This window comes from Myotis nattereri (assembly GCF_964212035.1).
Source record: "Myotis nattereri genome assembly, chromosome: 1".
NCBI classification, from domain to species: domain Eukaryota; kingdom Metazoa; phylum Chordata; class Mammalia; order Chiroptera; family Vespertilionidae; genus Myotis; species Myotis nattereri.
Window position 1 is genome coordinate 178364358 of NC_138075.1, and position 15929 is coordinate 178380286.

Below are 15929 nucleotides of genomic sequence, written 5' to 3' on the forward strand. Positions count from 1 at the left end.
TTTGTGTAGAGTTAAAAAGGATGATCTCGTAAACTTTCTGCAGGTGAGACGTAAATAGCTCACACTCTTCTCTCTCTTGCCCATAGCATCAGATGGACCCTTCCAGTAATTTCTATAATTATAGAACAGCTCTTCGTGGGGCAGCGCAAAGGTCTTTAACTGCTCACAGTAGCAGAGAGAAGGTATGTGTTTACAGGCATTCTAGTCATGGTAGAGTTGCCATGTATTGCATGTGTGAACTGTTAGGCTGAGCTGCTTTTACCTGTTCAAATCTAAGAAGGTTGATACCCTGTGGAAATTGTATTGCTCGCTGCATAGGGAAGGGGGGGGGAGGGGCGCTAAGGGAAAGTCAGGCTGCGGGAGGAGAAAGGGTAACTTGGTGTAGAATTTTTCAAATGTATATTACCCGTGTTATTATTGCGTTATTTAAATGATTATTTTATAATGTGTCTTAGTTGCATTTCAAGCAATACATTAAGTCATCTGTTAAGATGATTTATAGTATTAGAGAGTAATTTGATTGAATGGGAAATACATGTTTAAGCTCTGCACAAGGTAGCTAACTTACTATAACCTTTTCTTTTAAAAGAATCGGCTTACCTCGCATGGTTAAGTCATTTATTTTCAGAAAGTAGGTTAGTGGCTGTAGCATTTGGCTTGCTATTACTCATCGGATATGTGGGTGGCAGAAAAAGTACAGAATGATGTTTGAGAAATTAATTATTGTGACTGTATCTACCCTGCCCTTAAACAGTGGCATGCTATCCTGTACCCTGAGGGTCCTTTCTTGGCACATATCAGTGTTGTATTTCCTTTCCTGGGAAGGATTAGCTGGTTGGACTTTTGGATATCATGTTATCTGAGGAGTAGAGACCTGCTTGTGGGAAAGGACTGATGAAGGTTGCTTGACAAAAGTTATTTTCTGTATAGATTCTGTCTGTCTTTTAACTTAAATTATATCTTCAACTAATAGAAGAAAATAAAGGTAAAAAATACTTCAGGACTTCCCCCCAGAAAGCTTCAGCCTCTGTGATCTAAAATAAAAACAAACGCAAAAATAACTCCCTATTTTAAGAAGGCTAAATTGAGTCTCCACAAAATCTGAAATAGCAGTTCTGATCATGTTTGAGAGGTTTTATAAATGCATTAACTTTTCTTTAAATAAACAAATCAGGTCAGAGGAAGGATGAAGCAGAATTCACTTCTCTAAATTAGCCCCATGGAGTTCACCAGCTTTTCAATTTTACCTGCCCAAATCCCCGTACTCCTGTGACTAGATTGAGAAGAGTAATCAGAAGTTTTCCAAGCTTTCGAAAATGGGCACGTGCATGGGAATGCCCCAGCACCCTGAAGCGTGAGGATGTGTTGGAGGCTGTCCGCAGCTTCTCACTAGCCTCTGAGCCTCTGCATATTGGACGCAGGGCTCCCTCTGCATGTCTGAGGGCTTGGTGGGCTCCACCTCAGTGAGGCAGCCACAGAATCAGTTGTCTTAGCAGGGAGCTGTGGCAGTGGCCAGAATAATTTTCATTAAATAGTGTACTTGTGAGCCTCCAGTAGCTATTTCTAGGGAAAAAAACACCTCCACCAAAGTATTTACCTTTTACGTAATTTAATAAAAGCTTAGTTTTGTTGTTTTTTTTAAAACCAGTTCTGTGTGAGCATGTGAATTGTATTCTCTAATTCATAAAACAAATGAAATCACCACCATTAAAAAGCACACACGCTGTTTCTCTTTCACAGTTGGTCTCAAAGGCTGTGGATATAAGCATTTCTAGATAAAATCCATCTTTTATTCAAGAGACTTGGGATTCTTTTTCTTTTTTGAAGTGAGGGTGAACTCTCATGCCATTTTAAAACCTTCCTGGCCACTTGATTAGAGTACTAGAATCTTTAGTATTCTTTCAGATCTCGAGTTTATGCGGCCAAAGTGGCATATCTAACACCGCATTATAGAACAAATCAAATCTGTCTTCCACACAGGGGCCTTCAATGTCCTTCCGATTTGTTGTTGTATTTTTCCTGTGGGAACATTTGTCTTCGGGTTTTTAACCATTCTTGATTCGCTTGTATGGTTATAACTCCTTTGGCCATTCTCCTTGTGTTCCTGGGAACTTGTTCATGCTCAATGGCCTTCATTTCTAGGTGTGGAATTGATTATGCCTTTAAGGCGTAGTGGCTGGATCTCTTAATTGAGCACATTTTGAGAGGGAATTGGAAGACATTATTTTTTGAGACTTTCTCCCATGAAAGGCATCATTGGCAAAACTTCCTAGAAACCAAACTTTTGCTCACTCCTGTTAGTAACTCATGCATTTACCTAAGCTCAGGGAAATTCAAAGGCCTTGGACTCGCCTGATTTTTCATATGTTGGATTTAGATAGGGAAGAGAGAGCTGAAGGGAACTATCTATGAGTGAATGAGAATTTAAAGAAGACTTTTTCTTGCAGATGGGCCTAAGGAACAGAGCAGGGAAGTATCTTGAGGAAGATTACTTATATTTCTACTAGAGGCCCAGTGCATGAAATTGGTGCGGGGGGGGGCGGGGGGGGGGAGCGGTGATGGTCCCTAAGCCCGGCCTGCACCCTCTCGCAGTCCTGGAGCCCTCGCTCCTTACCGCCTGCCTGCTCGCTGCTCCTTACCGCTCAGCTCCCTGCTCCTCAGTGCTGCCACAGAGTCAGGAGAGGCTCCTGCTACTGCTCTTACCAGCTGTAAACCCGGCTTCTGGCTGAGCAAAGCTCCCCCTATGGGAGCACACTGACCACTAGGGGGCAGCTCCTGCATTGAGCGCCTGCCCCCTGGTAGTCAGTGTGCATCATAGCGACTGGTGGTTCTTGTTCTGCTGAAATGATCGCTTAGGCTTTTATTATATAGATTTTCTGGAAGAGTGATTCAGTCAGTAGTGGAGCATCATACCGGCATCATGAATGCAAAAACTACATAAGGTATAGCCTTGGCCACCCAACAAGAGGCACATGACATGAACTTATGAAAAGTTTAACTATCACTATGAGACATAAATTATCAGCACCCCCTGGCTCTCACAGCCCAGCACTGCAGAATAGAGCACAGACATAGAGTTCTTGCTCAAAAGCAGTCACACTATGTAAATATTGCACCTCAATTATAATAGAGCTTCATTTCCCGGCAGCTGCCTTATGATGATGTATTCTTAGTATCTTTTAAGTGCATCAGTAATGTATCTGTCCCTTTGTACGGGGCCCATTGGTTTTTTGGGAGTGCTTCAGTGAAGTCAAACCTGTATTATTTAATTTAATCCTCACCACAACTCAAGGAGGTAGTTGCTGTTGTTTTCATTTTTAAGGTGAGGACACTAGCCTTTCTTAGTATGTTAGGCTTTACCAGGGGTTGGTAAACGTTTTCCATTAAGGAGAAGATTATAAATATTTTAGGCGTTGTGGGCTGTACCTCTTCTGTTGCAGCTACTCAACTCTGACATAGTAGCACAAAAGCAGGCACAGACGTGTGGATGAAGGAGCGTGGCTGTTCTCCAGTAAAGCTCTCTGGCTACTGTAATTGGAATTTCGTATCATTTTCATGCTCATGAAATAGTATTCATTTGATATTTTTCCAGCCATTTAAAACTGTAAGCCGTGCGGCTCTTAAGCTATCCCCAAACAGGTGGTGGGCTGGGGCCAGGCCACGGGCCACAGTGTGCAGACCCCTGCCTCGTGTTGCCAGTAAATTGTGGAGCCAGATTTTAAACTGATGCCTGGCAGAGTCCCAAGACCAGTGCTTCCTAGTCACAAGCGGTCTTTCCAAGAAACGAGGTTCAGCTGTGCTTTTATCATTGGTACTGTGCCTGTTTAATTCTAAAATTAATAGAAACAGTAACATTTGAAAGAAGAGGAGGATCTTGAATAATTCAGTTTAAGAGATTTCCACCCCAGACAATAGCAAATGATTAACAGTATATTCAAAGAGGCTGTCAGAACCGAGATTCACTTTGAAACAGTGAATTTTCAGAGCTCAATGAAAGAAAAAAATAATCAAAGTTGGGTAATGACTTTAGGGGGAAAATCTGAATTTCTCTCTAGAAGTGGAAATTGATATTTAATATTTTGGGGTCTGAGCCAAAATATATGTTTTGCAGACCTCCCATTCATTTAGTATAGGTGTATCCCATGAATCATAAGCTTAGGGAAGCTTAAAAAACTTGCTCTTGGGTAAACAACATAGGCCCACAATTTGTGTGTGGAGCACTATTTGCATCGTTGCAATTTTAGAATCTTTAAAATCATGTTGGCATTTGAGGGAAAGTGGAAATTACTGTGCCTGAGCTTTGTTCTTCCTTCATTAGGGGCGTGATAGGATTTAGGGCACTCTTAGAGATGATTATTACTTTAAGTTAGTTAATTAAATACTACTCATCAAACTAAAGATGAGCGGCAGGCAAGTCTTACTAAAAAAGGCTCAGTGTTTTTTAAGTAACCATTAATTTTAATGTGCACATTTATATTCCTCCTTCACTTGGGCTCATCTCACAACATATTGTGCAAGGTACTTCTTCGGTGATTTCCCGTGAGAACAGGTGCGAACTTGTCCTGTTCATTCGAAGGCCAGGTTTACTCAGTAGGAAGTTTGTATTAACTAATACCAAAAACCCTGAGCACTTACATCACCTTGAGCAATGTCTTCTAGAGTAAAATGAAGTGTTCATCTGAAAAAATTCATCCAAAATGTAGAATCTAAATGATGTAACCGTTCAGATTCTAGCAGGAAGGGAGGTCTTACCTCTTGAAATCTTGGTACCTGCAATGACAGGTATTCTATTAATAATTTGCTAAATTAAAAGCAAGAGTTATTGTAGATCTTTTTTTCTTGATTTTAGTTAGAATGGTCAGATGTTTTTATATGCTATTGCATTGAGAAAAATAGGAAAACGGGGAATAACGAAGCCATCCACCTTCCAATGCTACTCGTCTTTACTCGTGGTTTGGTTATTAAGAGCATTTATGTCTTCAGCAAAATTATGTAAGGGAGTAAACTGCTGTCATGGGAGGTAGACAAAACACTGTATCTTAATTCACCCTGGCCTTTTATTTAACCCAGAGTTAATGTTGTTCATTAATTTCTTGTATTATTTGATGAGAGGCAAAAAGTTTATTTGCCCAAAACAAACCAGAATCTCTTTTGTTTTCTTTAGATTGTGATACCATTCTTCAGTCTTTTAATCAAAGATATTTACTTTCTCAATGAGGGCTGTGCCAACCGCCTTCCAAATGGCCACGTCAACTTTGAAGTAAGTGTACAAATCTGAGCAGAGAGAGCATTGCACCTCAGGCCAGGCAACCGAAGCTGATTCTGAAGTTCTAAACATTGAATGAATGGTTACCTGTACCAGGGGTGGGTAACATTCAGCCCTCAGGCCTTATAAGACCCGAAAAATCATTTGGTCTGGCCCTACCAAGGCATTAGGGGTGAGTTAATTAAATGTTTGACCATATATAGCAGGCTGATTTTTAAGTTGATAATTTTATATGGCCCAGGAATGATGTTATACATATCCAGATGACCCTTGGCAAAAAGGAAGGTTCCCCATCCCTGAATACCTAGCAGATACCTAGACCTAATTTTTATTAAATTAAGAAAATGATGTAGTCCAGAAAATTAGAAGCCAGAGAAAAACATTAAATGGAATTGGCTCTTCGAAGCTTATACTTTGTGATGACTGCTTTTAAATTCTTTGATTCTTTTCTAGAAATTTTGGGAACTGGCCAAACAAGTGAGTGAATTCATGACGTGGAAACAAGTGGAATGTCCATTTGAGAGGGACCGGAAGATCTTGCAGTATCTGCTCACAGTACCAGTCTTCAGTGAAGACTGTGAGTAGTCCATTCAGCTGAGCTGCCATCCATGGCCCCAGACCCTGTTGTTGGGAAATTAGTGTATAAATGCTGGTCCTTCATATAGAATGAGGCCTGTCTTCTGATCTACTCAGTCTTTAAAAGCACAGAAAACCATAGTATTTATCCCTAACATATTTTCCACACACTCACTTAATATTCACCCATAAAGAGTATGTTTCTGGGTTTAAACATTCTAATATGAGATCCGCAGAGGTTTGGGCATCAATAAAGAGTTTTCAAAGGATTTTCCCCCCTTGTTTGGGCTTGCTTCATTGGAGAAAGATGTTTTGTGATATATTGATATTCAAGTTAATTTGAGTAAACAAACAAACAGTTCATTGCTACCCCCTGCTGTTTGAAAAAGTAGTAGATAATCTTTAGGGAATTTGAGGAAGATATAAAGTGATTGATGATATACAGAAAAAATTGGCCAAAGGAGAGCTAAGGTTTATAAAAGACTTATGGATTTATTCCATTGATTTTTCGATCCTAATATTACAGAAATCAATATCATCTATTTACTGATAATATCCTATGGTAGATGCATAGTGTTCATGATAATGCCTGAAGAACATTTTGAATGAATATTATCACTCTTGAGGGGACTTGATCATTTTAAACCTCTACAGAAGATTGATAACAAGCTTTTAAATCTTTGGTTGAAAATGCTTTTTGATTTAAAAATAAATAATAAAAGTATATTAGGAGGATGGAAAATTAGCCTTGAAAATCAGGCTTATTACCTAAGTCAGCGGTTCTCAAGCTGTGGGTCATGACCCCTTTGGCGGTTGAACGACCCTTTCACAGGGGTTGCCTAAGACCATCCTGCATATCAGATATTTACATTATGATTCATAACAGTAGCAACATTACAGTTATGAAGTAGCAACGAAAATAATTTTATGGTTGGGTCACAACATGAGGAACTGTATTTAAAGGGCCAGAAGGTTGAGAACCACTGACCTAAGAGTTATTTTAAAAAGATGAAGGCTACCAGGAGTAGATCCTCCTTCCATCCCCTTTGTAAAGAACATAAATGTGAGTGTGTGATAGCTCCATGGCTTGTATTTGTAAACCTATTGTTTGGCCTCATAAGTTGTCTCATAGTTAAGTTCCACTTTGGCCCAGAGGCCCTTCAGTTTTTGTTGAGATGGTCAATCCGAGGCAAAGTGATGTTATGTGTTCTTAATAAAACTATGACCATTCTTAGTCACAGCTGGTGTGCTGAGGAATGTGTTTGCTAGTGCGTTTGGCTCAGGTTGAACAGGGGATGGGTGGTGGTGGATAATCTATCAGGAGAAAGATCCAGTGTTAATGCGTTCTTACTTTTGGTTGATTGTAGCTCTGTACTTGGCTTCCTATGAGAGTGAAGGACCTGAAAATCATATAGAGAAAGACAGATGGAAGTCTTTAAGGTGGGTCTCATTGCTTCTTATTGCTGCACACATTTAAAGGAGATGTTGCCTTCCCTGAAGAAAGCCACATGCTTTCTGCAGGAAGTCCCTATGTGTGTGTTCCACGTCCTGTGTGTCTTGCCTCTTATTAACTAAATTTTTGTGGCTTAAAATCCTCATTGCCATCATTCAGTTTTATTGTCTTTCTTTTTTTTTTTATATTGGCAGATATGCATGGTGTCTGTTTTTTTTTTTTTTCTATCTCCCATTATTTTATGGAATGAGGAACTGAAATTACTCCTTGGTGTGGTAAAAGAACAGTGACTCATTGTCTTCATCTGAAAGATAAGAAGTTCAGACTATATTTCTGAATAGTTCTTACACTATTTAATTAGACCTGAGATAAAAGAGACCCAGTTGGCTCAGTAAATTTGAGTGGGTCATATACCGACTGGATCTTGGTCCCCATTTTGGTTTGAGAGAGAGAAAGTTGGAATTTTAAACATAACCCAGCATCTTTTCAAGTTTAAAAATTGTGTTAATCAATTAGTATTTTCAAATAAATGTAGTTTTAAACAAAACTAGGATAGGTAAATTTATATTTTAACCATTTGAGATACTTTAATAGGCAATTGCACCCTAGCTGGTTTGGCTCAGCAGATAGAGTGTCAGCCTGTGTACCAAAGGGTCCCGGGTTCAATTCTGGTCAAGAGCATGTACCTTGGTTGCAAGCTCCTCCCCAGGCCGGGCACTGATCAAGGCTCATTCAGGAGGCAACCAATCGATGTGTTTCTCTCACATTGATATTTCTCTCTCTGTCTTTCCCTCTCTTTTCCACTCTCCCTAAAAATCAATGAAAAAATATCCTCGGGTGAGGATTAACAACAATAAAAAAAATAGGCAATAGCATCCCAGGATATCCTATATAATAAAAGCCTAATATGCTAAGTGTCTGGTTGTCCATTCAACCAAAGCATAATATGCTAATGATATGCTAAGGCCGCTCAACCACTCCCTATGATGTGCACTGACCACCAGGGGGCAGACGCTCCGACTGGTAGGTTAGCTTGCTGCTGGGGTCTGGCTGATCGGGACTGAGTAAGATGGGCCGGACACACCCTGGAGTCCTCCCGCAGCCCCTCCCTGGCTGGCCAACCTCCTGTGTCCCTCCCCAGCTCCGATCATGCACCAGTGGGGTCCCTCGGCCTGGCCTGCACCCTCTCACAATCCAGGACCCCTCGGGGGATGTCAAAGAGCAGGTTTCGGCCCAACCCCACAGGCCAGGCTGAGGGACCCCACTGGTGCACACATTTATGCACCGAGTCTCTAGAAATAATATCAAAATTTCAATATTTGTTTTTCTTCTAAGACACTCTGGGAATGTATACCTTTTTATACTAGGGTTGACAAGCATATTCTCTCTTCTTCCTACAGTCATTTGCGAGCCTTCATTAAATGATGTTGGACTAGGTTTCATGAACCAGGGCAAATATCTAAGATGTATTTGGTTTTGTGCAATTTTGTTTGTTTCAGTGGACAATTTAGGCCTTCCTTGTACTTCTCACTGAGGAGGCTGAGGTACATTGGCACTGAATTTATTATACGTAGCACAAATTGAGGTGAAGGTAGAGGACTGGAGATGCTTTTATCCCCAGACACAGACATGAAGACAGTAGGGCCAACACCTGGAATCATGGGAATGTACAGCTTGCTGGGCTGATGCCTAGTTCTACTTTTATGAAGTTTTGTGCCTGCTAATGGCACATTTACTGAAAATCATTTATTTCTTTATGCTGGTATTAAATATTACCAACACTCTTAAATATCATTCATGTGTAAAACATGAGCTTCAGAGTACGCATCTTGCTGGATAAAAGATTTGGGGATTCCTTTTTTAAATTATCCTTTTTAGATAAAATTTGCCTTCCATATTTCTTTTTATAATCCTCCTTTCTGTTTTTAAAAACATTATGTTGGTACCACCCCTGAGTACAACTTAACTATTGTTACTTTTCTTATAGATTTTTAAAAAATTGTTATGCAACTGAGTTCACTATATATAAATGTTATCTGCATTACCTATGAAGTCCAGACATACTGAAATAATCCAGAGGTGCCACATACTTGCCTAGTTGTTATTCTCTTGGATTGTTATTATTTTATGCCATATTCCTATTGAGTATAGTTCATTGTGATAATTTGCAAAGTCACATATGTTAAGTGGATACTAAGACTAAGTACTCTACCTGAAAACTTGTATTTATATTGGCTTTGAAGGCAGTAAGTTTTGTTAGTAAAACGGTTGATAGTGAAAGCTAAATATTGAATGATGTAATTTCTTCCCATATTTGTATGTACTGTACACAGTACAGAACAACAATTAACACTTGATTCGTTGAAATGTGACCCTAAAATTTAGTAGAGAATTTGGAAATGCGAAGTGAATGAGAGGTTGCACTGTACTGGCGTAAATTCATCCACCATTGTACCCACCTCAGAAGTGCTCAGTAATAATGCTTCTGGAAGAAGTGGCACAAATAGATTGAATGGCATATGAGGGGAATATGTATATAAACCCAGTAGAGATGTATTATTGGTATAAAAGACTAGTTTTCATATTAAAATTGTTTGTAAGGAACCTTGAAGAACAAACTCTTCTTTGTGTCTGGGTTTAAGGCATGAACTCTGCCTCTTCCCCCATCCTGTCCAATTTCAATGCCCCGCTGTACGGCCTCCCACTCCCTGGCCCAGCTCTCTCCTAAGCTCATGCATTCTAAGGCTGTCTTCCTCTCCTGTCGACCCCGTGCTGTTTTGCAGTGCGTGTCCTTCTTTTTCCTACTCAGTGAGCCCCATAAGGGCAGCGCAGGGTCTTCCCTCAGGCTGGACACCCCCGCCTGCGGGGTTGAGGACTGAGATCCGGTCCCTGCAGGTGTGGGCCAGGCACAGCACCCACAGAGAGGATAAAGAAAAGAAAGTAGGTTGTGATCATTTGCAAAGCCACATATGTTAAGTGGATACTAAGACTAATTACTCACCTGAAAGCTTGTGTTTACGTTGGCTTTGAAGGCAGTAAGATATTTTTAAATAGACACTTTTCCTGCTGGCCTGAGAGCTATTCACTCAGACACTTAAGTTTAGCAGTGACAATGACAAACACACCTCTGAGGGCAAACACATTTCTTGTCACTTGCCATTGAAGCCTGGTGGGCATGGAATGTGAGGATGTTTATGTTTCCTAAATTAACCCATTGGTGATAAGACCAGTACGTATCTAAAAGCTTTTTGTCGTTAATGACTTTTTGTTGTTGTTGTTAATATATTTTTATTGATTTCAGAGAGGAAGGGAGAGGGAAAGAGAAATAGAAACATCAATGATGAGAGAGAATCATTGATTGGCTGCCTCCTGCACACCCCACACTGGGGATCGAGCCCACAATCCGGGCATGTGCCCTGACTGGGAATCGAACCATGACTTCCTGGTTCATAGGTCAACACTCAACCAGTGAGCCACCCTGGCTGAGCTTTATTGTTGTTTTAATATAAAGCCACTCAAGATATAGACTTATCTATAAACAAAGTTTTTGCCATATCCATTAATATATATTTATTTTAAGTGACTAGCAGTTCTCCCCAAAAAATAGGACAACGTAATATTTTTTCTTCCTTTTTTAAAATATGTAAAAAAAAAAAAAACCAACAAACTTAAAACACAGGAAAAATGCAACTAGTGTTAGGCAAGGCGTTTTAATCCTGTTTCAAATAACCCTGACACATTTGTTCTTATATTGTCTTCTTTATTCCTCAGGTCGAGCCTTCTAGGCAGAGTTTAACAAACGGGATGCTGGCTGCCGCTGCGTCACGCTGTCATTGAGGGGCTGGCCTTGGTTGTCGGGCACCTGGGACTGCAAACAGTCAGGAAGTCCCCGCAAGCCTTGATTTGTAAGGGACCTTGAAAACAGACTCTGGAGAGCAGACGGGGAACTCGTTCCCCACAGCTGACAGACTGACTCGGATCTTGTGAGACTGAAATGTGCACTGAAGACACTCGAGAAAGAATCCTCTGAAGATCCCAGCTCTGCACATGACTCATCTCCTGGAATTTCCATGTGACTCACAGCTCTGCACCTGGATGGAGCTTTCTTTTGTGTGTGTTTTTATTATTGGTTGAACATTTGCTGCTAATGGGACTTGTCCAGCTGAGCGCTGGCTCGTAGGAAGCCCATGTTTCTTTGTTAACTTAAATGGAGGAGGGAGAGGAAAAATCCCTCCCATTCGATCGCAAACTTCAGCTCGGTGAATGGCCAGGAGAGGAAGACTGGTTGAAAGCTGGCTGTGGACTTCGTTTCCCTTAGTGTGTGCTGTGTTGTGAATTCCTCTCCTCCCTCTTCCGACAAAGTTTTGAGTTGGCTGCTGGTTAGCAAACTCCTTTTTACCCACATAAGTTATTTAATATAATAATGAAGCTCAACACTGTGGTAGGAAAATAGCCACTAGGAAAAAGCAAAAGCAGAGTTTGTCATTGGACTGCTTCATGTTCTAGAAAGCGTTTTTGTTTCCTTTACCCCTCTGAGCTGTTTACAGCTGACCACTGTGTTGCACAGATGTATTTTTCAGTAGTTTTTTTGTTACTTACTTTTCCATGACTCATATTTTTTTTTTCTCTTGTATATTTAAATTATCTGACTTTAAGGGTCTTGGAAAAACCCAGGCCTAATTACAACTTAATTGTTTTTTTTTTAACAGACAGTTATTTTTCATTGCCTTTTGGAGGCTGTCAGTGACTAAACATGTGAACAAAGAATAAGTTGGAAAGGTTACCACCCCCATGCCACCCCCGCCCCCACTACAGCCGTGCACAAAGCAAATGAAAAACATCTTGCTGTTAACTCAAAGGTCAACCTAACTGTGAAAATCGTTCACCTTGTTAAACATCTCAGTAAGTCTGTAGTTGCTCTGCAAAAAGGCATTGTACTTATTTACTCTAGGGGAAGCTGTAGGGTAGTAAACCGTGCTAATGAACAAAACAAAACATCGTGCTCAAAACAGAGATGTATTTGAAAATCTTAATGACGTGGTTTCAGAAAACAGCATGTGTGTGTGCTGCACGCCATCCCAGCAGGCCTGCCATGTCTCCAAGTTCTCCCTTTAGCATCATCAATATAGTTCATACTCTGCAGCTGGACTGGTGGCGTCTTTTCTTCTATGGGTGGGTGGTTGGGTGGGGGTGGGCTGTCATTGCAGAAGTGCAGCTCAAATGACCATCTAGAAGTGTGTGTGTCCTTAGGAAGTGGCCTTTGGGGGTTTGTATGTGGACACTGAATTGATGAAAATGAATCATAGTTAGCATTAAATAATCATTACTTTGAGCTGAGGCCCGAGCACTACGTGTTTAGCATAGATCATCATCCCCACTTCTTAGGTGCGGAAACAGCCATATTAATAATAATGATTTGTTCAAGGCCACAAAGCTAATGAGAAGCCCAGTGACTTAAACTAAGCCTTCTAATTCCAGAGCCAAGCTTTCCACCCACCACCAAGCCTTCCCAAACCTCAGCATAACCTTCAAACTTGCAGATAACCTGTGAATCTTCTGGAGTGGGGCCCCGGGGGTGCTGATGCTGCTGGTCCTGGAATCAGCTTAGAGTAGCAAGACACCCCCAAAGCTGCCTCCTTTCCCGCTGCATTGCTTGTCCCTGAACTTTGTGGCCCTGTAGTTGTCATGACAGCAGTGATGTTTAACTTGCAACCATCTACGTCAGGAGTCAGCAAGCAGTGGGCTACTGGCCAAATCTGCCCCTTTCCTACAGCCCACAAGGTAACAGTGGTTGGAAAAAAAAGAGAAATAATACTGCCTAATACATGAAAATTATATGGAACTCAAATTTCAGTGTCCATAAATAAAGTTTTATTGGAACACCGCCACACTCACTTGTTTATGCATTTTTCTTGTGGCTGCTTTTGGCTACAGAGCCTTGTAGTTGCAACAGAGACTGGATGGCCAGTCCTCAAAGCCTCAAATATTTGCTCTCTGACCCTTTAAAGAAAGTTTGCTGACTCCTGATCTAAGTGGTTCTTTTGAGCATTACAATGAGTTTGCAAAAATGCCATCAGCTCTCTATTATAACATTAGATATATAAATGTGGCTACTGAAAAAATTTTCCTAAAGTACTATTAGGCCTAAAACGTGATTCTGAGGCCATTTAATCAATGAGTTGCACAGAATTCCCATTCTCACACATAGCCTCTTGTGGTTTTTTGTTTTGTTTTGTTTTGTTTTAAATATATTTTTTATTGATTTCAGAGAGGAAGGGAAAAAGAGGGAGAGAGAGAGAGAAACATCAATGATGAGAGAGAATAATTGATCAGCCACCTCCCACATGCCCCCACGGTTACACATAAAGCCCACAACTCGGGTATGTGCCCTGATCATGAATTGAACCTGGACTTCCTGGTTCATAGGTCGATGCTCAACAACTGAGCCACACCAGCTCTTGTTTTAATGTCCGAATAAGCCAGAAATTTAGACCATGCATTAACTTGTCTGTGGAAATCAATTACTCTCCTCCTCTTAGTGCTACGTGTGGATTTGGACTCCCAGCGGGTAACTGGTGCATTTATAATTTGTGTAGCTGGCTGGAAGCCTGAGTAAACACGGCATGAGCGGCAGCAGGCGGTGTCAGTTGGAGACTCCCATTCAGGATGTGTCCTGTCCCGGCACGCCAGGCTTTGCTAAGCAGCAGGCTTTGAGCTGAGGCCCAAGGGAGCCTCAGAACATGCTGGGTTCAGTAGAGCAGTGAGAGTACACCTTTCACTCTTTGAAGTGCCCCTTGTTTTTCAGGACACGGGTTCCCCAGGGGTGGCCTTTCATCGAACAAAGAACAAAGACAGTCATCAGAAATGGGTGGTCTTGCCTGGGTCTTTGAAGGTTTTCAGCTTTGCCTCTCACCTGGCCTGGCACTGGCACCCCTGTCCATCTCCTCACTTCTCTGTACTCCTAGCTCACGTTTACATCTTAAACTGCTGTCCATATGCCTCTGTGCTTAGAATCCCAAGAAAGCACAGCTCCCATCGGAAGCTGAGTTGCTGAACTCTGTAGGAATGCTGAACTGTAGATTGTTGACATTCTCTACCTTCTGCTTGGGTGCATTTTGTTTATCCCATGGCCACTCTCAGCAAAAGACAGTGCCTACATCAATTCCCAACACGTCTTACTATTCTGATGGAGAAGAAACACTGGAATAGAAAGCAGAGTGAGGCTAACTTTCTTTTGGAGCTAAGGGTTCAAAGAGATTCCTAGATTGGGTTTCTAGGGAAGATAAATGTGGTTAGGGATCTGGAAACTACTAACCAAATGTATAAATCTTGAATATATTCTGATGGCAATGCTATTAACCTTACCTTAAGGCATTTTAAAAGGCAGGACTTCTGTCAAACTTGGGCTTTTTGAGGTTTAATAGTAAATGAGCACTTTTCTAAGGGGGCTACTTTCTCGATGATTCAAGCCACAGTCTTGTTTGCTGACTACAAATGATCAGATAATTGCCTCAAGTCTCTGCTTCATGAAATCAAGATCACATGACTGTTCAATGCTGCAAAAGAGAAGTTGGGGTTTGTGGCTTATGTATCCAAACCTTATAGATTAAGGACCGTCATTGAAAACTAGCACATAAGGCTGGCTCCATGCACGGAAGACCACTGCCTTACTTCTGTGATAAGAATCCACTCCTTTTAAAGGATGATTTTTTTTTAATTAATTAATGCAATGAGGAAATTCCCAGATAGCCAATTCCTTTTTGAGTGCTGGCAGCCTTCCACAAAATTAAATCCCATTTTGCCAACCTGGAACCCTGCTTCCTTTCTCCAAGCGTCCATCTAATAAGAGAGGAAACAACCCAATGTGTGTGTTGAACAGTATGAGGCAGCTGTCGTAGAATATTGTTAACAGACTTAAAGTTCAATGTGCACATAAGCCAACATTTTAGGACTTCTAAAAAAAATGATTTGTAGAGATCATAATGTCGGGAACTAAAGAGGAAGAAGGGGCTGATATTTCTCAGAATAAACAAGAGAATTCAGTAGGTACTCCTTGAAGGGTGCCAAACCAATGGCTTTTCTACTGTGAAACAAAGTTTGCTTTCTTTCCCTCCTCCCACCCACGCTGCCTGGAGAAAATGCAAGTTACAGTGAAATCATCTTTCTCTGGGTGAATCATCGTGGGAAAGTAAGTTCAGCAGAATGTGTTGTCAATTTGGTTGAGACCTCGCAGTGTGGAGGCCCGTGGGCAGTGTTAACTTTTTCACAATGCAATTATGAGTCCTCCTAGTGCAAGTGAGCCATGAGGGGAGTGAATGAGTGCTCACTCAGTATATATTGAATCCATGAGCCTGTCTGTTATCAGCCTGGTTATTGGAGATACACAGGGTTTTGGTTTATTTAGATTGAATAAATATCAAATGTTCTCCAAATATGTCTGGGTTTTGGAAATTAGTATAAATTTAAGTGATTCTGATCCATTTTCATGGTTGGCACTATCCCCACAGATCAGCAAAGAAAGCTAAGTCTCTGGTTTTATATTGTTATTAATTAGGTTGGTTACACTCCCAATAATTATTAGTATGTATTGGTGCTTTTTGTTACATGTTTATTAGTACTGATAATCATGACAAG

At 40.9% G+C, this 15929-nt stretch overlaps 1 protein-coding gene across 6 annotated transcripts in view; it reads left to right on the plus strand.

The window, feature by feature from the left end:
• The window catches only part of RASGEF1B (RasGEF domain family member 1B), a 525540-nt gene extending 513103 nt beyond the window's left edge, over nucleotides 1-12437 (plus strand). For 5 of the 6 annotated variants that reach the window (XM_081095427.1, XM_081095428.1, XM_081095429.1 and 2 more), the window contains 5 exons: nucleotides 87-182; nucleotides 5165-5260; nucleotides 5720-5843; nucleotides 7210-7282; nucleotides 11067-12437. In XM_081095427.1, coding sequence (XP_080951553.1) covers nucleotides 87-182; nucleotides 5165-5260; nucleotides 5720-5843; nucleotides 7210-7282; nucleotides 11067-11091 — 414 coding nt within the window. In that variant the 3' untranslated portion in view covers nucleotides 11092-12437. Of the gene's footprint in view, nucleotides 1-86; nucleotides 183-5164; nucleotides 5261-5719; nucleotides 5844-7209; nucleotides 7416-11066 lie in introns of those variants that run through there. The other variant, XM_081095426.1, reaches the window with a different exon arrangement.
• Nucleotides 12438-15929: the final 3492 nt, after the last annotated feature.